General features: G+C 52.9%; 1 protein-coding gene across 34 annotated transcripts in view; it reads right to left on the bottom strand.

The window, feature by feature from the left end:
* Nucleotides 1-22122, bottom strand: part of Lrrfip1 (LRR binding FLII interacting protein 1) — a 127613-nt gene that overhangs the window by 21061 nt on the left and 84430 nt on the right. For 6 of the 34 annotated variants that reach the window (XM_047544946.1, XM_047544919.1, XM_047544928.1 and 3 more), the window contains 10 exons: nucleotides 22030-22068; nucleotides 19567-19626; nucleotides 17210-17272; nucleotides 16227-16304; nucleotides 14675-14719; nucleotides 13599-13664; nucleotides 9980-10057; nucleotides 3309-3344; nucleotides 2769-2894; nucleotides 1088-1159 (listed from right to left, as the gene is read on the bottom strand). In XM_047544946.1, coding sequence (XP_047400902.1) covers nucleotides 1088-1159; nucleotides 2769-2894; nucleotides 3309-3344; nucleotides 9980-10057; nucleotides 13599-13664; nucleotides 14675-14719; nucleotides 16227-16304; nucleotides 17210-17272; nucleotides 19567-19626; nucleotides 22030-22068 — 663 coding nt within the window. The remainder of the gene's footprint in view (nucleotides 1-1087; nucleotides 1160-2768; nucleotides 2895-3308; nucleotides 3345-9979; nucleotides 10058-13598; nucleotides 13665-14674; nucleotides 14720-16226; nucleotides 16305-17209; nucleotides 17273-19566; nucleotides 19627-22029; nucleotides 22069-22122) is intronic. The other 28 variants (XM_047544954.1, XM_047544951.1, XM_047544943.1 and 25 more) reach the window with 13 other exon arrangements.

The raw sequence follows: 22122 nt of genomic DNA, 5'->3' as shown, positions 1-22122 counted from the left end.
GGAAACTGAACAAGGCAGACAAGTCTCGCTGGGCAAGTCCTGGAAGGACAAAGGTCATTCCCAGCCCAGGGAAGGAGGCCAGCAAGAGAAACACACAGTGCCCTCACATGGCCATGCACTTGAAGGTCCCAAAACATGACTGATGGGAAGGTGATGTGGAGCAGAGTGCAGAGTCACCAGGTGGAAACTACCCAAAGCTAAAGAGAGGCTGGCGGCGAGGCAGGAGGCACGAGGCCAGGAGTACCAGGAGCCATAGGCCCTGCATGTCAAACCAGGCCCCGGTTGTGGATGGAAACAGTGGTTCCCATTTTACTTGAGTTGAAAGTCAGAGTCTTGATTTTCCCTCTTTGAAGAGAGGTGACAATAACAAGAATGAGGACTTGGTCATGTGACGTGTGCTGCCTCCTGTTTGGCATCCGTTGACACTGAATTTGGATTTTCAGGTACTTGCTGAGAGCCAAGAAGGAGGTAACAGATTTACCAGCTCTTGCTCCATCCTAGACCTGTCCTGAGCTGCCCAGAGGGTCTACGGGCCACACTCCTGGGTGACGCTTTTCACCATCAAGGGACAGGGCAAGTAAGTTTCCTGCGGGCACAGTGAAGTAACCCACATTCTAAAAGGAGTGTGCACACATGCAGACACATCCAGAGGGCACACGTTTGGCCGCTGCTTCACTTGTGACTATGGCATGCAAACAGTCCAAATGCTTCAAAAGCATGCGTGTTAGGATGGCCCTGCTGGTAGATGGCAGATATTCTGAGAAGCAAATCAAGGGAAGCACATCTGTGTGAAAGGACTTCAGAAATTGAGGAGAACCAAGGACCTTCCCCATGAGTCTGCTACTTCAGAGGGAAATGAGAGACTGGGTTTAAGTCTGGGGTAGGGTGGTGAGCACAAGACCACTGGGGCTGTGGTAGTGACCTTCCCACTGGGGTGCTACACCTTTAACGCCTTGAGGAGACCAGTGCACATCACACCAGCATGCCTGCTTTCCAAGCTGGTCCAAGCGTGGACCCCTTCTTCTGTAGAATTTTCTGAAGTTAGGGTGGGTTAGTATCGTGAGCCCATACTTTTGTAAACTGGTACCTTCATCTCTTTCAGTCCTTGCATGTATTTGCCTTCTACATCCTGAATCTGGTCCTTTAACTCATTGAGTTCCTGGGGAAATGGCACAGTAGGCAAATGACATCAAAGAGAAAAACCAACACGCACCTCAAGTCAGGTGCCTGAGCAGTGTCCGCTGTTCAGGTAGACTGAGTATACATTCTCTCTTTGAAATGTTAAGGGAAAATAAAATAAATTTCAATCTTAGAAAGATTAAAATTTAGGTATGTCTCATATTTTTATGCTATTTTACAAAATTTGGGTGCACCTTTTATGATGTTATGGTTTTAAAAATGGGCAAAGGAGCCTCTGGAAAAGGTGTCAGGCCTCTCCAGCTGCTCCACAATTCACTCAGGCACGGAGAGTCTCCACCCTATGCAAGACAGCAAGATGTTGGGCGCAGAAATCAGCAAACCTTCCCCTTGTACTCAGGAAGCTCCACGTCTGCCTGGCCTGTCTCGTTCACCACCAAAATCCTGGTGCTTGGGACAGTGTCCAGCATGAACTAGACTCTCAACAAGTACTTTGCTGGACAAATAAATGGTGCTCGCAACCTGAGAGCTAAGACAAAACAGGATTGCAGAGAACTCTCCTCCAGGCAGGGAGACAGAAGGAAGTGCTGAGAAGCCACGAGAAGTCAGGCCTGACAGGAGGAGGGCATTTTAGGAACAGCAGTAAAAATGGCTCTGGTAGGTGGCACACACCTGTAATCCCAGAGACTTGGGAGCCTGAGGCAGGAGGATTACAAGTTCCAGGCCAGCCCCAGAAACTTAGTGAGACGCTTTCTCAAAAAAAGTGTGTGTGGGGAGGGGCTGGAGATGTAGCTCAATGGTAACGTGCCCCTGGTTCAATCCCAGTCAAGCCACGCCCCTCCAGAAAACTGTTCTGGTTCCACGTACTCATAATACAGACATCGGAAGGCAATTTCAAGGTAACCCAGTCCAGTCTCCAGTGGATGCTTAAATCCTTCTCTGTCCTCCTGGGCAAATGTCATCCAGCTGCTCCGCCACCACGAGGGGAGCAGGCTCCCTTTTTAACCAGCTTTGACTATTAGAACATTCTTTCACAAAGGAAGCCGAGTCCAGCTGCCTCGGCTCTAGGGTCTTGGTTCTGCCTTCTGAAGGACATGAACTCTTACTTACCCTCCATTCCCCTCTGCAGCCACAACAGCCCTAGTTACTTGAACAAATAGCACCGCTGTTTCTCTGTCACTCAGAGAACGTCACCAAGTGCCTAGCACCGTCCTTGAGGCCAGGGATACATCATACTCACCTTCTAGTGGAAAGAAGTCACTAAAGGGTGCATTCCCTGGAGAGGGAGGAGGCGTCCTGGGGGCAAGGCTGTGTGCCAGGGCTCGGCGCGGTCTGTGAGCAGTGTGGGTGTGTCCAAGTACTCCAAAAAGGAAGCGGCACCCAGAGATGAACAACCCCACCCACAGCACGTGGCTGGTAACCAAGGGTTTGAGGGGTGGGCACACAGTGCCCTGGTGGGTGGATGGGGTCAGGAGATGCCTTCGGTGCTGCTTCTTGCTGTTTCAAGACAGCATTTAGGGGAAGCAGGGGAGGCAGGACCGTGAAGAAAGATCCAGAGCTTTACAAACAAACTTTTAACTGAAGACTGATTTTCACAAAAGGCTCGTTCAGGTCACGGCGGAGCACCTTACCTTGATCTCCCGGATGGATGCCTCGGTATCGATGGAGATGGAGGTGTCTCCGCTTCCTCTCCGGGAGGAGGTCCCACCCAGCGAGGCCAGCGTGGCTGCAGACAAGCCCGGCATGTTGCGAGAGCCCTGTGAAGTGGGGGATAAACGTGACTGCAGACGCAACTCACCCTCTCCATGAGCCCAGTGCTGCCATCTCCATGCTGACTCTGCTTCCCGACAGGAGGGCCATCAGCAGGCAAGTGAGGAGCAATAATGGCAGTTTTGCTCAGGCACTCCTGGGCACCATGGGCGCTGTCTGGACTAGCCGTGAGCTCTGTTGGGCCTCCACTGTCCCACAGGGTCCAACACACTCTGCACGTGGCCAGGGACCCCAGAGGATGAGACGCCACGTGGATGGGCCTCTCCTGGCCTGCTCACTCACTGGTGCACATCTCTACTCAACACCAAGCACGTGTTTTCCTCTCAGTTCCATCCAGAAGCTTTGGGACCCTCTAGGTTAATGAAGAGTGTGTGGCAGAGGCTCACAGAGAAATTTCATACCTTCTCCGCAAAATCTTTTTCTGGTCTCTCTTCAACCTATAGAGGAAAATGGGCAAATGTTAAATACTTCAAAGCATTAAATGGACTTGGGGATAAGATGATAAAACATAAACCAAAAACTGAGCCAAGAATTCAGCATTTGCCCTCTCTGCGGTTTGAAGGTGGTCTCTCCGAGGCCCCCTCTGCTCTTTCACAGCGTGTCCTCTGGTGCTGTGGGATGAGGACGGGATAGAGCCCTGGGGAGGGGCCGGACCGCCAGGGTTCATGGAGAGGAGTGGCTACGGCGGGTGGCGGGGCTGCTGTCTTTGCTCTGCACGGACAAGAGACCACGTCCTCTTCTGGCACCAAAACACCCCCTGCCTGCTGGGGGCCACCCGGGCTGTGCTCGTCCCCAAGGTCTCACTCTACCAGGCCTCTGACGCCACCTCCTACAGCTAGACTACTGGCCAAAAACGTGGACGGCAAGTGCAGGGCATGCCTCTGGCTCAGCTAATCTGGGGGTGGCCGGAGACACTGTAGTCACCTCTGCCTTTTACAGTGGACAGTTTGGACTGCAGTTCCAGAAATCTTGACTGAGCTCTGTCCAAAGCTGTGTTCATGAACACAGACAGAACAGAATGACACTGGGCAGGGACACCAATGGCCGCTCTGCAGAGGACACAGGTTCTCACAGACGCGCAAGACAGCCACCTCCAAATGACCACTTCTTGCCTGCCCACCCTGAGTCCTCACTGGGCCAGGAGCCTAGGCCCTCATCATCCGTGCCCAACAAGAAGGCTCACTGGCGGCCACCTTCACGTCCCTAAACCTCTTCTCCAATGCCTGGGGCAGTCACTGAAATAACGTGGCATGGTGCTGGTGTATCAGCCAACCTGGGATCAATCAGAACCTCATAGAACACTCCTCTAACACAGGGAGGGAAGCTCAGAAGACGGCCTAGCACGGCTGGTGATGCCTGGGGTCTGCTGTTCCGCAGACCCAAGCTCACCCCAAGGTTGCCCTGGGGTCTCCTGGGGTCTCACCTTCCTCCCCCACTCCAGGCTGCAGCGTGAGCTTTGTGCTCATTTGTCTCCTTAGTGTCCAAGAGCAGAGAGGCCACCCCAGAACTCCCCAGATCATTGACCAAGACCCTGGGGTGGGGCAGGGGCTTTGATCCTGGTGGTCCCTCTGCCCAGAGCACCTCCTCCCACTCAGCCTGACTACACATTTTGGGGAGCTGAGGCAGACCCCCAAGTAAGATGGTTGTATCTCATCATCTCTGGAAGAGCAAAGAGCCTCGCTCGAGGTTGAGCTGTGAGGCCGATTTCAAGAGTGGTCCTTGGCTCCACGTGGGGATAAAAACACTCCTACAATGCTATTCAAAATAAGATTTCAAGTAACTAAGGAAAAGCAAACTGTCTAGCACCTACTCTGAGAGGAACCCATTCCCTAACCACGTCTGCAGACCAAGGGGGACCTAGCTCTTGACAGGGCACGAGGGTCCCGGGCAGCAGACTGGCCGTCTCCACAGAGAGCGGCTGCTTTTTGTTTCGCCACTGAAACAGCATGTGTCCTACTGCTCGTGGGACACGGAGGGCGAGCGTGCATCAGCAGCTGTGCTCCAGACCCCGAGTGAGCCCTGCAGGGGCCTGTGCCCGCAAGAGGGCCCACCCAGGGGCTTGCTTTTTGCTTTTTTTTTTTTTTTTTAAGAATTTCTTCCAAAAAAGATGAAAAAGAAAGTGCAGCAGACTAAGAAGCCTTGCTTGTTAGTAGTGGTGCAGGCAGGGCCCGTGTTCTGCAGGGTTGCTCTCCTTACTGGGCATGCATGCTGCTTTTATAATCTGTAAAATACCAAACAAGGAATAAACAGTCCTAAAACCACAGTGGCCCTTTCTATAGTAAAAACTAAACCAAACGAATGAACAAACAAAAAACGGTCTTTGCTCTGAGGTGCATAATGGACTCAACGTGCAAATGTGGGGTATTTTTTCAAGTGGAGACCATGCAGGAAAAAATCTGAAATTAAGCTCTCAATGACAGACAGCGCAAACACATATGTAGCTAATCTTTCTTCAACACATGACAGCAAATTCCACTTTATTTGAATATGGAGCCCAGTGGGACCTGGCTCAGGCCAGGGAGCCTCGAACTGCCAGTTCCCACCAGGTGGCAGCCTGAGTCAGGTCTGGGGTCAGGTCAGAGAGAAGCTCTCAAGTGGCTGCTCCCTGCTCACAAAGTCCCTGGCACAAAGGGACAGAGCCAAACAGATGGCGTGCTTACTTCTGGCATAAAGCACAACACTTTATCTCTGAAAATGAGAGGATTTAAAAAACTTTCACAGTTGCTGAAGGACCTGGGGTGAGGATTTCTGAGGACACAAAGCCACCAGGTGGACCCGGGACCCTCACAGAACCTTTGCTCTCCTGTGATGTCCGAGACTGGAGGTTGGTGTGGAAGGGCACACCAACCAACAGGTGTGTGCTAGTCTTTCATGTGGCCACTGAGGCCCAGGGTGTAAAACTACTGGGTAGAGTCATTCTCAAGAGATTTCAGTGGAGTTCGGTTCATGGCGACCCTTCCTTTCCAAAACAAGCACCCTAGAGCAGCCCACTGAGGGTTCTAGGACTCCCCTCTGCTCCGAGCCCAGATGAGGCTGCTCTGCAGGCTGATCTGAGCACAGCGAGGGCCACAGTGCACTGGCTAGCCACTCACTAGAGACGGAACAGGCTGTGGGCGCCTGTCCACGCACACAGAGACCCCAGAAGAGGGGCCGGGCACAGAGGGGACCTTCCCTCATGGTGCCCCACTCCCAGCCAGGCCACACCAGACCCCACAAGGTATACAGGCTCACTGAAGTGATGCTACTGCAATGTCCCTCAGAACAAAGTGACAGCAGCAGAAGCTGCTCAGGAAACACTCATTTCAAGGCACTTTAAATGGTGGGGTCTTCCATCAAGTGGGAGTCTGGGTTTTATATCTGACAGTATTTGCAATATCCTGAATGGCTCACCCTGGAACTCCTGTGTTCCATGCCACCTGTCCCCGCCCTGCCTCTTCATGCAACATGAACCACATGAACCATGAGTCACAACGATCTTTCGTTTTTCTAGTTCAAATGGGCAGAGACCAGAGTTCACTATACATGTTTTCTCTGAACAAATAAGGTGACATACGGGTCCAGGCTTCCCTGGGGACATTCCTGACGGATGTGTCAGAAGCGAGGCAGCTTTGTGGGATTCCAGAGGGACTGAGGCCTGCGTGATGCAGATGTTCTGGCTTCACCAGGTGGAGTCCCTCTGCTTGGTGTGACTCAGCCTGGGTCCTGAACACCCAGATCTCCTCTCCAAGCACCTGCCTCTGCCCTTGCAGCCTGTGTGTCCTATGGGGGCAGGGCCAGGTCTTCACTGGCTAACACTCTGGCCCTGTGCCCAGAACATTCCAGGGGCTCGATCGATACCCAGACCACAGCTTCCTCAAGGACATGCTGGAGGGGTAGCATTTTACCCTGGCTCCTGTGCAGGGTAAAAAACATGAGAGTGAGGAGGAGCAGCCCCTCTGAGATGGGGAGCACCTCCCTGCTTCCCCAGGACCTCCGACTCCTCAGGGGACAGCCGTAGGTCTTGACCCTGGTGGTGGACTCTGGGCACTGAGGTACTTTCATTTTAAGGGGGGCTCGCACCCTTTCCTCCATTCTGTGCCTTTCCTCTTGGGCTGCCCTGCCCCAGGCTCCCCGCCTGCCTCCCGTCTGATGGGTGAGGCAAGCTCATCGGGGCATGTGCTCCTTCCAAGCCTGAGTGGGGTCCCCAAAGAGCTTGAGGGCTGCTCTGCCCTGACTCCCCAAGGAGTCCCCAGACCCACCTCAAGGGGACTAGGCCAGGGATCATGTCCACAAGCATCATGCTGCTGCCAGGATACCTCTGGTCAGCAGAAACAAATTGACCAGGCCTTTTTGGGGTGGCTATTTCCTAAAGGTGTCACTGTTCTTTCCAGGTGCAACTCAAGGAAGTTTATGTGAGGCCTGGAACATGGTTCAGTGGTTAAGCACCCTGGATTTGATCCCCGGTACCAAAAAAATAAAGTTTATGTGCCCGGCCAGATTCAGGAATGAGTGCTGTGACATCTAAACAGCCCCTGTGCACCTCTGGCTCAGCATCCCTCCTAGAGGCCAGGCTGGAGGGTCACTGGCCTTTGCCATGTAGCCTCCCAGGCACTACCCCTGACCTAGAAGGGCCAGGGAGTCCGGGTATAGCCTTCTGTGCTTCTTCTCACTAACAAGGATAAACACACCCACTAGCACTTCTTGTTGGTCTAGTAGCCCAAAATACACACCTGCCCCTTCCAATGGTACAGCCACCCCAGGAGAACAGAAATGATGTCATTCAGCGGGAGGGGAGCATCTTGGAAAGGAAGCAAGAGTAGCTAGCTTAGTTCTGTCATCAGATGCCAGAGCCTCTTGGCACCCCCATCCTTGAGATGGATACAGGATACTGTAACTGTGTCCCCTTGGAACTGTCCTCACCATACAGAGGCACCTGTGTGGCTCTGAAAACCACTTACAGGGGGTCCCCTACCAGTGCCAGGATGTGGCCAAGGACAGCCGCTCCCATGCCTGCCTCAGGATTCTGACCTTTGTCACCAAATGAGCCAACAGCAGGATAACTGGTCGACCTTTGTGCAATGACCAGTTGACTCACTAAGAAAAAACCACACTCTCTCTATAATGACCCAAAAACTGGAGAGGCTGGAGCCCCCCATGCCATGCTTTTTCCAACAACGGCATGGCCCAAGCCCCAAGAGAAGGCTGGGGCTCCAGGTCTGAACATAGCTGGGCCCAGTCCTCCTCCGCCCCAGGCAGAGACCACCCCTCTCCTCACAGGCCCAGGGACCCCAGGGTGGGTAACACTCCTCTCTCCGTTTAGGGTCATCTACTACACCCATTTTATGGGGTAAATAACAGAAAAACTGGTGTCCGGTTTGTCGTTTCTAGTCAAAGTGGCCATAGTGTGCTGTTGTTCTGGAACATCGTCATGATGCTGGAATAAATCCAAACAAAATTTCTAATGTATTAAATAATCAGGACTTAGATTCCACGTGTCACTTGAACTACACCAGGCAGAGGGCACCGAGGGTGTTTAAGGTTCCTTGAAAGGGAAGCTGCTTCCTCCATCAGTTGAAAATTCCTATTTTTTCCTCCCAGAACAGAGTGTTTAAGAGAGCACTACATGTAAGAGTGATTCTACATTAAATCCATCATGGAAAACTTTGCTCCCTGTGGTTCTAAAGTTTCCCTGAGATGAGGTTCTGGTACGTTTTGCTGCCACACAGCACGAAACACCCAAAGCGACCACCCAAACTCGGAGGGCCCTTGGCGGTGGTGAGCAGGACCCCTCAGCCCCCCAGCGCCCGGCAGCTCTCTGCTTAACAGCGTAAAAAGCAGCTGCTGGATTTAGAAGGGACGCGGCCTGCTGAGGAGTGGAGTGCCTTGCTGACAGCGCTGGGTGGCGCTGGGGGAGGCTGGACCGGGAGCAGGCCTTGCGCTCCCAAGGCATCTGTAGCCACGTGCTCACCGGAGAAGCACGACTCCTTCAAGCACGTGGCTTCCAGGCCAGCAGAGGGTCAGACTCACCTGTGAGACCAGGTGGCAGGGCAAGCGTGTGTGCGACTCGCCCTCGTGGGCAGATACGGGGGAAACACCTTCCAGGCCGTGAGACCCGGCTGCCCACCAGGGATGAATGGGGAGCGGCCCTGGAGTGAACCCCACAGCCGTGGAGGGCTGGGCTGCTTCACAACAGGCCACCTGGCAGCACCACACTGGGAAACGTCGGCCCCAGGAGGGGCACGGATGCCCTCGGGGTCCCAACGCCACAGCTGCTTCAGCACCAGGAGCACGCCTGGCCTCAGGCACCCACACAGCAGCGCAGAGCTGAGAGGCTAAGGTGATGGCCCATTTAAACTTCTCTGGGGCTGGTGGTTTAATGGAGGGAGCGGAGGAAGAGACCAGCCTAGCCTGTCTGCACCTTCTCCATGGGGTTTGCTGCTGAGGGTCCTGGTGTGGCCATGCCCCTGGCCTTCCTTCCTTGCCCCCACGTAGGCCAAAACTGTCCTGCAAAATCCTCGGTAAGAGAAAGATCAAGTAGCCAAAAGCAGCCTCGGTCTGCTGAGACTGTGTCCGCACTAAGGACACCTAACAAGGGAGGGCCAGCCTCAGGCCTGTGCTTCCTGAAGCCAGGCGGGCTGTGCTGAGCGGTAGTGCGGCGGGGTGCCCACAGGCCGGGAGGGCGTGAGAACCCGGGCTGTGGCGGGCGCTGCAGGCGCAGGCGCACTGCGTCTGACCTTCCAAAAAAAAGGTGAAGGTGGTGACCACCAGCACGCCCACGCCTGGTTCCCCTCCGAGACGCCACGACTAGGCACGGCGAGCAGGTGCTCAAACGCACGCTCCGTGAGAAAGTCAGCAACACAACCCGGAGCCCCTGACAGTCACGCTCTGGATGTGGACCGGTTTTCTCCAACCCTGTTTCATTTAAACCTGAAATCAAACATGGACAGGCCTTCTGCCTTCCTCCCAAGCCAGCTTTGAAGACACGGAGCACTTATAAAGGAGAGAGAAGTGCAGGATGAGGGCAGGAGGAGGGCAGGAGGAGGCCAGGAGGAGGAAGGAGGAGGAAGGAGGCAGCAGGCTGGGGGCGACTTACCACAGGGCTGGCCCGGGCCGAGCTGGCCCTGGAGGAGGCACGGGAGCCGGAGTTGAGGTGGCCGCTGTACTCCGAGGGCTGGCCGCCGCCGCAGCACGTGCAGATAGAGACAAAGGAACAGGATCAGCAAAGAATGGAGGCTGCTGGAAGCACACTTGTTAGTTGCAGAGTTGGCAAACGCAGGGCAGAGAGGAAGGGAGGCTGGTTAGGGAGCAACCACACTCGGAAGGGAGCCGGGTCTGTCACAGTCAAATAGCACCCACTAATAAGAAAGAATTAGTTGCAACAGCTAAAGAACACAGAACCCGCAGGAAGGAGAAAATAGCAGGGAGCGTCCACCACGCTGGGTGTGTCACCACGCGTGTGCAGAGCACAGGTGGGGGCGGGCTGAGGACCGAGGCTCCGTCCACAGGGGCTGAAGTCCAGGACAGGCGCCTGGTGCCAACGCAAGGGAAATTCTGCTTCTCTATTTTCCCACGTGGAACAAAGTAAGACTCGGGGTTAGTTCAAAACCGTGTGCGGCTCTCTTAGAGTGCCAGATGGCCTCCCCGGGCCTGCGTGTGCCTGTTTTCTCCCTTCTGAGAAGGAAGGCACCACAGCTGGCCTGTCCAGAGTGGTGCCCTCTCAGCTTTGTTCGTGGCCACTGTCTTAGACACTTTTCATGTTATGAAAAAAATTCCTCCTTTCTCTGGAGCAAGGCAGTGTTGGGGAAGGCAGGGTATGGACACCATCTAGGGCCACAAGCACGGAGCAGATCCTGACGTGTCATGAGCTGGACCCTCAGGAGAGCCCCCGGGCAGACCCCTCTGCTCCAGCTCGGGCCACCTTCCCCGTGCCAGGCACTCGACCCTCCTCTCTGCTGGGACGTCTGCAGGGGTCGCCCTCATCGGGAACCTCAAGGAAGCCCACGTCTTCAGGGCGCTCGAGTTTCACCTCAAACACCACCTCTCTTTGCCTGTCTCCCCACCAGGACGCAGCCCTGCCCCACCCCCAGGTCACAGTTTGTCTGTCCTATTCCCAAATGAATCTCCAGTGAGCAGCGAGGCCTGTCACAGTCAGTACTTGGTGAATGAAAGATTTCAACTTTTGACCATCGAATACTAATTGAAAGGATTGTATCTTGTACAGGGCTGTGGCCAGCAGGGACAGAGTCCCCAGACCCCTCTTATGCATGCTTACTTCTTTATGGGAAAAATAAGGACACGGGCAAGACCGCTGTGTGCGCACCATGGGGGAGACGCCACGCACAGCTGGTGTGGACGAGGTGTCAATGCTGAGGACAGAGCTTCACCGGCACCACAGCTTGCAGTTCCACACGGAGGGAAACCCTGAGCGTCGGCCGTTGAGGCAGAAGCATTTTGCTGCCGGGTTTACAGACAGCATCCCCCAGACAAAGCCCATTACGTCCCGTGCTCTCTGCACCTGGCTTATGGTGCCACAGGACCGGTGACTGCTCCGGGCTTGTGGTGGGCCCAGGTTCCCCTGAAAGTTCCCCCAGAGTTCCCAGAGAGGTTGGCCTGACGTGACTCTGCAGGAGAACGTACCAGTCATGTCCCCAGGGCCCATGTGCCACCTCATACCTAGGAGCCATGTGATGGGGGGTGGCGGGTGATATAAGTCAGAAAGCTGAGTTTGAATCATGTTTCTGCCTCTTGTTGGCCATGTGGTCCTCATCTGTGACATGGGCACAAGGACAGGACAAGACAGGGGGGCCAAGGATGAAGAAGAGAGCATCCGCTGAGCTCATCTCTGCTCTTCTGCTGGAAACAGGCTTCCCAGCTCCAGGATCAGGTAAGGCCACTGATGGTGACATTCCAGTGCTCAAAATGACTGAGGGGGCCACTTCACACAGAGCCCTCACCCCGCCTCAGGGGCTGCGAGGGGCAATTCCTGAGCTATCCAGGGCAGTGGCAAGTCCTCCAAAGTGGGCCCAGGACTGTCCTGTGCAGACCTGGGATCCCTATTGTCACAGCCACTTGGCTGGGTCCTTGCTGGACTCTGTCCTTGGCTGAAAGATGAGAAGCCTCAGTTATCACACCCTCAAGGTTCATTTGCTGCCATGGGCCCAGAAATCTCTGCCAAAGACTTCACCCCAGGCTCAACCCGTGGAGGCTGATTCAGTAACGCACGCCGAGCTCCCCCTGTGTGAGTGCAGCACGGCTACGCACCAGGGTCGCAAGGCGCACTGCGGGGACCTGTGCTGCTGAAACGAGATGGACTTTTGACTCAGACTCCCTACCACCTCACGCCTCACAACCCGCATGGGAGGCTGAGGGCACAGAAAGCCTGCTCATGAAAAAGCATTCTGGGGCCATGCTCCTTGGGCTACTACCCCAGGGTGTCCCAAAGGCGCTACTTAATCAACCACGGCCACCAGAAGACAGCCAGTGCTTGGAAGGGCTGTTCCTCCTGCGAAGCAGTAGGGCCTCGTTTCTGATCAGGACAACCACTTGGCAGCTCTTCATACTCACACATCAGCCCAGGGCTGCCACTCCTCAGGCACAGCCTGTCTGCTCCCTAGAGGCCTGCGGAGTGTTTAGGAACCGGGGGAAAACGTGTCATGCACGGTGAGCCACATTAAGTGATTTATTTTTTTTTTTTGGGTGCTGGGGATCGAACCCAGGGCCTTGTGCTTGCAAGGCAAGCACTCTACCAACTGAGCTATCTCCCCAGCCCCCACATTAAGTGATTTATGCAACATGGAGCTCCATCAGTGTTTAGGTATCAACCAGAGCTGAGGCTGTGCCAACTAAGAACTAAATCTGATCCTCTCAGAAGATGAATTATAAGGACAACTGTAGGTTACATTGATTTCACAATAATTCATGAACATCCACGATGGTTAGAGAAACAGTTTGATTAATCATAAAACTGGATTTAGCCAATTAATCAAGGAGCTGATTACTTTCAAAAGCAAAATTGTAAAGGTACTTCAGGTCTTTCTCAGTGGGCCACTGAGACCCACTCCCGGGGGCCTCAGGGTGGCGAGGGCAGTGTATCCTTGTGGGCAGCGCAGGGCAGGACCTCAGGACGGAGTGTGGGTCACCCGCTGGGTCACCCGTTTCCACAGTCCCTGCTCGTTCCCCATTTTGCCACAGTTCCTGCTCATTCACAGGCAGGTGTCTACTGTACAGCTACCACCCCTTTACTGGGACTGCAATCATCATTTTGAATCCTTTGAAGAAAAGGTGGAAGGGCCACAGATGGAAAAGGAAGCGAGACATGCAATGTGCCAAGTCCTCAAACTTGTTCGTCTTCCTCGACCGCTGAGAGGGGAGAGTAACCTGCCACCTGTCGGGTTCCCCTTTTTTCTCCTATTTTTGTAAGATCACGTCACTACTTGTCAGGATTACCTGGGAGCTGCAAGGAAGGAGGGCAGGTGACACTCAGCTAAGGCTGGTCTCCCTGTGACCGCAATACAAACTGCGTGGGGACACTAAGCCAACAGCCAGAGGTTCACGGTTCAATGACCCATGACCTCCAGGACAGTGGGAAATGAGACGAGCCAGCGCTTCCGCCCTGTGGCGGTCAGTGGCCTCCCACGACTGCAACCACACCCAGCAGGCACTCCCAGGGTCATGCAGCAGGCAGGACAGAGGGCAAACAGACAGCGCCTTACGGGGCGGGAGCCGCAGGCACTGCCCCGCCGAGTCCCACTGAGGCTGATCTCATCGAACAGAGGCACCTGCAGGCAGAACAGACCATCAGCAAGGCGCCCCTCCCGTCCCTCCCTGGGTGCCCGGGAGACACGGAACACGTGAGCCACGGAGGAGTGACGTGTGCCAGGGCTCTCCTGGAGAAACACGGCGCAGCGGAGGCTGCTTTCAGAGAGCACGGAGCAGGATAAAGAACGTGCAGAAATCAGGAGGGACCAAGCTCTACCTGCTGCCAATGGGCATGCAATTCCACCTCCGGCAGCGCACTGGAAGCTAGTATTGAAGGGCATTCCATGCAGAGGAGAAACACGTTAATTCAGATTCCAAACATCAGCTAATTGAAACACGGTGAATTTTGTCAAACACCCTGGATTTCCTCAATTTTTTAATTAAAAAAGAAACTAGGTGAGGTGACTTTGGAATAAAATATTAAATTATTTTAATTACAGGTTTGATGTTGAATAGTTTACAACTCTTCAAATGTGCTAAGTAGAAAACAGAGTATCTGATGAACCTGAGAATCCTACACATTAGCCATAGAAACAGGAGCTTACGATACCACAAAGGGCGACATCAAACTGCCCAGTTTAAGGGAGCCCTGACTTCCCCCTAATGCACTGGCTTGGCGTTATATTTTTAATTTAAACTGTGCAATCTGATGAGAATTCAGAGTTACTAACACAGTTACTCTGAATACTTTTTTCCTGCATAGCTAAGTACCTGTATTTAAAACTGGAAAACTTTGAAGTAATAGAGTAACAAGGATCAGCCTTTGTTAAGGTTGCCAAGGTATTAAAGCCCGCCCTCCTTTCTGCCAGCAGGTAAAGTAAATGCTGCCCCTGCTCCGCTCCTGACTGACAATCCTCTGCGAGCACCTCAGCAGCGGCGAGAGGAAGCCCAGACCTGGCCACCGGGGGCTGAGGGGCGCCAGGGCACACGTCAGCTCCCGTAAAGGTGCAGTCCCCGTGGGCGGGACACACGTGGGGTGCAGGGGCACACACACTGGGGTGAGCAGGCACCGCCCAGGCAACACACGCACCCGGTACCTCCCCACAGGCCGGGCGGCGCTGGGCAGACGGCAGGGCTGGAGGACGAAAGCAAAGGGCAGGTTTTTAAAGCCTTGAAAAAACATCAAGAGAGAAGAGTGACAGGGCCACACGAGGCTCGGTTATGGTGACAGCAACTAACAGTCGGAGGGGAGAAGGCCCAGCAGGTGTGGGTCTCGGCAGGTCAGGTGCAGATCTAGGGTTCTCGGGAAGAGAACATGGGAGGCCCTTCCTGCCCCGGGCCTCCCGCGCCTCTGAGGCAGCGCGTGTCCTCGCCATTTCTTTTCAGGCGGTTCTGGAAAAAAGGATGCGGCATGAGAAAGAGGCGTGTCAGGTGAACCACCTGCCAGGGCCACACGTTCGGCCAGCCCTGCACAGAGAGTCCTGCCTGCCACGGTTCAACCTGCCGAGGACGGAAGAGAACTTATCTGTCCTAGACATGCAGTGTTTCCTGTCCCGCTCCCTAAACGCACAGTGTGACAACTATTCACACGGCATCGGGCACCGTGAGGAACCTGAAGTGTGCAGGTCCTGTGCAGGTCACACAGCAGTTTATACCAGGGGCTTGAGCATCTGCCGGGCTGGTGTCCGTGACCCCGGCCCCCACCGCAGGCGCCCAGGGGCGACTCTGTGTGACTGTAGTGAGGAGCGGGGCAGAAGCTGCACGTGTGCCTCCATCAGAGGACGGCAGCCACAGTCCTCCGCACACTAAGGGAGCTGCAGGCTGGCTTCGCTGTTCAGGGCTGACACGTCCCCGTCAAAGGGGAATCCACGCCTAGAACACGTGAGGGTGACATGGTGATGTGAAGGGACACACGGGGGCACAAGACGTAGTTTCAGGAGTCACAACTCATTCAGAGGCTCGCAGCAGCGGGCATGCTGAGCGAGCCAAGAAGGTAAGTGCGTGGCAGGTACCAGGTCACAGAGCAGCTCATGTCTGCATGCAGAAGAGGACAGTTCAACCTCGGAAGCATGACGGACTTCTGATGCCGACGTCCTTGTTTTGGAACAGGATCGCATACCTACAGCTATGGAGGCCATGCACCTCAGGCTGGCCCTGCCCACGGCCTTGTGAAAACAGGAAACTGGGAGAGAAAGCCAAAGAAATGACTCTGCTCTGCCCGCCTCTCCAAGGAGTCAAATTGTGCACAGGAACCTTCCAAATGGTTTCCTGGACACATTTACAAAAGAAAAATATTTTTTAAAAAACAAATTGAAAGTCCAAATAGGGGAACAATTGCTGGAAATGGAGAGACTCAAGAGACTAATTTTTTGGACTTGAGTTTTTAAAAATATACATTCATGGAACTCTGCTTTTCCTAAAGTTCATTTTTCCGTATTAAGTCCTAAATTATTTTAGATTTTTTTTTTTTTTGATTGACAGAAGTCTCAGCAAAGTATTGGAGCCAATCAAAACACCCACCAAGATTTGCTCTACAGACTTAGCGTATCAGAGATTGAAGTATCCACTGAAATAATACTTCAGCAATTTAAGTGCCACACAGAGGAGAGAGGAAGAGAAAGTGATGGGAAAGGAGAACAGACCCGGTTTCCATTCTGGGCAGACAGGGGTTTGGGAGCGAGGCCACCAACAGGAAGCCCAAGGTTGGAGCAGGAGAGTCCCTGGAATCAGAGAAAGTGGTGGGTGCGGGGAGAACCGCTTGCACCCTCTTCACATCTCAAAGGTACATCAGTACCATGGACTCAGACAAAATCACCCCATAGCAAACAGGTGCAGGCGTGCACTAACAAGGCAGAGCAAGGGAAGTGGGTGAGGAGGAAATGAACGCTGGGCTAGGGAATGGACCCAACCACGATGGGAGACCACGTGAGGCTTCAGCCTACACACGGGGGAAAAAAAAAGATTTAATTTTAATTGCTAACAAGACCAAAGAGTACTTGGTCTTTGTCATTTGAGTTCTAATTTTCAGAGTTTGGTAGGAAAAAATCCAAGCCAGGAATTTGCAGGGACATTGACACGGGCAACACCGCTGTGTGTGCACCGTGGGGGAGATGCCATGCACAGCTGGTGTGGACAAGCTCGGCCCACAGGCTCTTTAACAAGCAGGAACTGTGTCAGGGTCAACATGGGCTCTAAGTGTGGGGCAGAAAGTCTGTTATGGGGATACCTGGACTGGACTGGAATTTCATTCCAAGTCTAATCCAGTCCTAAAAAACTGCCACAAAATATGCTGGACCCTATAAAATAACATTGCTCAGCAAGTGTTAAGGAAAGAAGGTCAAGGCATTCCTCTCGAGGAGTTCTAACTAAGAAGTCTACACAAAAATGCACGTTCTTTCATGGTAGTCCACCGGGAGCCACGACTCCCACCCAAAGGCAAGGTAGTGCAGGCAGTCTGTATGACGGATCTCAGGACAATCGCTCCGCCAAAGACTGACAAAACAGCAATCCAAGTGAAAACTCATAGCCTGGGTGTTAGGAAGGAGGGCCGAGTCCACACAGCGTGCATGCTACAAAACCTGCAGTTTCTGAAGAAAGGGTGTGAAAGATTTGAATGGAAACCAACCAACTTCTCCTCCCTGGATGATGACAAAGTGGAGACTCTGCCGTCACCGCCGAAGCTGGAGTTCTGAGCACCAAAGAAGGAGACATTTTTAAGTGATGAGCACCTGCTTCAAATCCAAAGGCACAGCCTGGCCCATCCCCAAGGCAGAGATAAAACAAAACAAAACAAGCACAGCACCCCAGGAAGGCCGGGCGGCTGACGCAGCAGCTGGAGTTGAGCTGTAGTTTACATTTCAGTGCCACGTCTGCGTGGAGCCAGGGAGTCGACCTATTACTATGTAATTACCTGCTAAATCTCATGCCAGACTGTCTATACCCTCCCGGTCTGAACTTTCCTTATTATGTCTTCTTAGGTAGCTAAAATTCTGCTTATTGCAAAATTTTCAATCTTTCTTCAGCCCAGCATACCTGAGGGTAGGTAGAATGTCGGGGTGGCTACCCCCACTCCAGTTGAGACCCCTGTCCACAGGTGGAAATTGCCCTTAAGATGTATTGAGGGTATAATTAATCAATTTATTATTAATTTTTGCAGTGCTGTGGATGGAACTCAGGGCCTCACCCAAGTCAGGCAAGTGTTCTACTACCGAGCCACACTCCCAGCCCGTGAGTACAGTTAAAAAATATCGGATCTTTCCAGAATGCAGAGGGGGAGGCGACGTGTGTGGAGTCAGGAATGCTGGCTAGGAGAGCAGCAGTGGTCAAGCCAGGGAGACTGCAGAGACCCTGCAGGAGGAAACGGGAACTTCTAAGCTCCCAGCGTGTCTGGACGTGGACTCCTTCCTGCAATCAGGAGTCTGGTACTCCGCCGCCTCCTGCTTCCGCCCTCTCTTCTCCAAGCCCGTGCTTACACTGCTCTGGCAGCTCTGCTCCCGGGGTTTTCCGAAGAGTGGCTCGGAGCGGTTGTTTTGTTCTTCAAACATTCTGCTTTCAGATTATTTTTTAAATCAATTTTATATCCAATTTCATTCCGTAAGCAGTTTTGTAACCAGCTCCTTCTGTATTTAATTTCTACAGGTTTTATCTAAATCTTGATCATAATGCATATTTTTACTGTCTTACATAAAAACGAAAGGTTAAACCAAGTGGTTATCTGTATAACGTGGAGCTTGATGTCACCCTGTACTGTCATGGGCATGCTGGCAAGTCCATGTTAGGGATGACCCAGAGGTCCACCTGACATTGGGGAAAGCAGGACTAAAGAACTTCTGAAGCAATCTCTAGGCCCACGCTGTGCTCTTCTGTGATCACTTCAGCAAAAACAATGTGTCAGGAGGACAGGTGCAGACTGGTCTATAAAAGTGCACCGAGAAAGCACAGAAAGTACGAGAGTGCGAGACTGCTCCCAGGCAGCCAGCTGTCAACACGCTGCTCTGCAGAAGCACGTGCTCCTGTCCCGAGCTCCGCACTCCCTTACAGAAGCCCAAGGTAGAGTCCACGCGAGGAGCCTTAGACTGGGAGGTATGCAAAGCCCGCAAGGAGCAGAGCTTAGAGGAACCCTAAGCAGGCATGAGTGGGTTAAAGCAACCTGTTCAGCCAGTCTGGGAAAGCTGAGACTGTGTTGGTTTAGTGGGGTGGTGGGGGAGGGGTGGGGCGGTGTGTGCTACCCACTTGAAGCCTAGAAATATAATTTAAGTGTATATGTAATATCTTAACACAATTTTAAAAACTTGGCAGTAAGAACATTATGTTTGAGATCAGTTACCACAGAATGCACATGTAGCAGGTCGCAGCTTCACTGGCTGTACCCAACTTATCCACCTTTCCAAATCCCCAGGACCCAGCGCCTCCTTGATAGATCCGAGGGCCTCCCACTCCCCTGCTGCAGCTGGCCCTTCTCTTCCCACACAGCTTCCCTCGGCCACTGCCTCCCACCCTTACCCTGAGCCCTCCAAGCACTGCAATTTAGTTCTCTTCCTTTTCTTCTTCAGGAAAACACAGACTCTCATGTGTGTCTTCAAGAAAAGCATTAAAAGTACCAATAAGAGATGTGAACTGTGAAGATGTTGGACTTAAGCGTTCATGAAAGCAGAATACACCCAGTGTATACACTGTGCGCATGGACAAGGGCCATGAAATAAGGACAGAGCGAGTCTTTAATTCTAGATACCGTCCACCGTAAGAGTCCCACCAATACCAACTTCTTCTGCTACCTCCTACAGCCTCAGTCATCCTAAGAATGTCTGAATACTAACATAGAATGCTTACTAGTTGGAAAACATCTTTCATTCTATCATGTGCCAGAAAAAAATGAGACCTGTTATAACATAAAAAGAGGAAAGAAGCTAAATTTAGCAATATACTTCAGGAACTTTGAAGCAACTTGCTTGAACTTTGTGCCAGGCAAGTCGACGTACTAACCCTGCCAGATCTTCTGCTCAGGGACTGTGATCCATATAATTCTCCATCATAACCATTAGTCTGTGTCAATGAAGAAAAGAGAGAAATTAACATCAGTATATAAATGAGGATACGGTTACAAACAGCAAGGAAAAATCAGCAAGGTTAAGACGGAGTTTTCTTAGTGCAGGGGATGGTGGACAAGCCCAGGGCAGCACAAATCCTAGCGGCCCCCAAGGGGCCTCCGTGCAAACCCAAAGGAAAGAGCACGACCATCAGGTCAGTGGGTTTCAAGTCCATGCCGCTCTTGGTCCTGCCTGCCGTTGGCAGTGGAGGGAAGCCTGCTGATGGTGGAGGTCTCTGCCCCGCTCACCACGGAGCCTGAGTACATCCTTAATGATTTCATGATCCAGGCTCCAGGAAGGAAAGAGAACAGCGTGTTCAGCGTCTGCCTTCTCAACTCCCCGCCCGGGTTTCTGAAGCAGAAGCATGAGCTTCCTAAAAAGGCTCTCATCCGTCTACAAGGGAAGTGCTGCTGATTCAAGGTAAGAGCCCAAGCTCTGGAGGCGGAAAGAGGAGGACCGTCTACACATCTGATAAGGATGGAAGCAGGTGCCATTGGGTCATCTGAATCCCAAATTCCAAATGGAAGCCCTTCAGCAAATGACTTAGTTCATTTGTTCCTCCACGTCCCCAAATCTGCAGGATCTCGCTGACCTGCACTGAGAAGCAGCCTGCCATCTTTACAGAACACCACCATCGCCTCTTGAATGCCATCTCGTGTGCGCTTAGATGGTGGAGCTGCTTTCACAGGGCATGAGAGGGTGAGGAAGGTGGCACGGGACAGGAGAAAAAGCCCACGGGCAGCATGTGAAGGCCACCTTACATCAGGCCTCTGGGCTTGCTCTACACAGCCTCTTACTCCTTCCTGTGGGCTGTCCATGCTCTGCATGCTTGCTGGCCATGCGGTCGAGGCTGTGGGAGGGCAGTCTGAAGGCGCCCTGTCACAGCCACTGACCTGCTGCTCAGGAACACAGGCCCTGACCTAGGAAACTGGAAGACCTCGGGGCGGACACACGTTTTAAGGAGCTCCCAGGTGCAGCAGAGAAAGGCTGCTGGAGGAATACGAAGAGGAGGTTCGCACGTCAGCACCGTGTAGCAGAGGATAACAAGGTACAGGGGTCACCGTCCCGCAAGTGGGTGCTTGTGATGCAGCAGTGCTAGCCACCACCACGCAGCCACAAAGCCATGGGGGCTCCACGTGGCCATGAAGACCTGTGTCATAAGACAGGGCACAACGGAGGGCCATCAGAGAAGGGAACAAAGCTCCTAGTGAGGGCTTGATGCACGCACTTTGATTTTAAAAAGAACCACACTGCAAAGTGAAAGCCAAAGTGAGCTCCCCGCACAGCCCTCCAGGGGCCACCGAGACACGTCCATTCCTTAGCGAACAGAGGCGCCAATCTACCAGTGTGACTGTGGAAGGCTCTGTAGGCAAGAGGCAGAGGCTCCATGAGGGATATTTCCCAAATCTCACTGTGCCTTGTGCTTCCTGCAGGTGCCAACTGGCCTCCACCTCACTGACCAGGATGGCTGCAGTGGCCCCAGGGGTGGCCCACCCCAGCCGTGCCTTCCACCCAACCCAAGGGCCCTCAGGGCATCAAACACGCAGGGCAGATGCACAGCTCTCTTGCTAATCATTACCCTGAACACAAGAATATGCTTTAAAAACAGGGATTTGCCAAATAATTTTGAAAAGCGGTATTAAGAGGTAAGCCCAACATGCTTGGGGATGAAGTCCTTAACGTGGATTCCTGGATAACACGCTACTTCAGTGCCAAACCGCCTTCGCCGAGTCATGCTTTCTGGAGAGACTGAGTCGTTCTTCTTTTAAGTATAAAGTTTACAAGGTTTTCAGACAGCAAAGGCACAGGTTTATAAGAATGGTAACTCCAAATTTAAAATCAAAAGCCTCTGTTTTTGTGACTGGACCTGAGGTCTTTCTCAAGGAGTACTTTTTGGCAGACGAGTCAGATGGTACATTTAATTTGAATGGCTACAGATTAGAAAATAATGCCTTTTAAAAATTAAGTAAAATGACTTCCAATCTTTTAAAGGAAATCTGTGGTGGTCGGAATCCTCAATCTGATGTGAGGCCAGCTGCTGCCCGGCTCCTCTGATCTGCAGAGTTGCTTGCTCGGGATATGCCAGACAGCGGCACTCAAAGACCATCTGGTGAGTGAGTGTCCACAGACCAACATCCAGATTCCAGGGTCATTCTTGAGGATCAGGAGGCCCCTGGGAGGAAGGTCCTGCACCTTGGAGGTGACCCACCCTCCTGACCTCATTCCTTGAGTTGCAGATGGACAAGGATGCACACAGCATTTGGAAAAGCACCCATGAGATTAGCAGACACACCGTGAGTTACTGTCTGTCACAGCACACAGTTAGGGTCACAAGGCAAATTCCATACAACCATCTTACCCAGGTGTAGGGACCCCCGTACTCCAAGTCAGGCTGCGACTGTCAGAATCAGGATGGAAGAGAAACAACAGAAAAGGAGAGGGCAAAGATAAA

Source organism: Sciurus carolinensis, chromosome 3, assembly GCF_902686445.1.
Source record: "Sciurus carolinensis chromosome 3, mSciCar1.2, whole genome shotgun sequence".
NCBI lineage: Eukaryota > Metazoa > Chordata > Mammalia > Rodentia > Sciuridae > Sciurus > Sciurus carolinensis.
The sequence above is the reverse complement of the archived record's forward strand: the minus strand, read 5'-3'. Positions and strand labels throughout refer to the sequence as shown.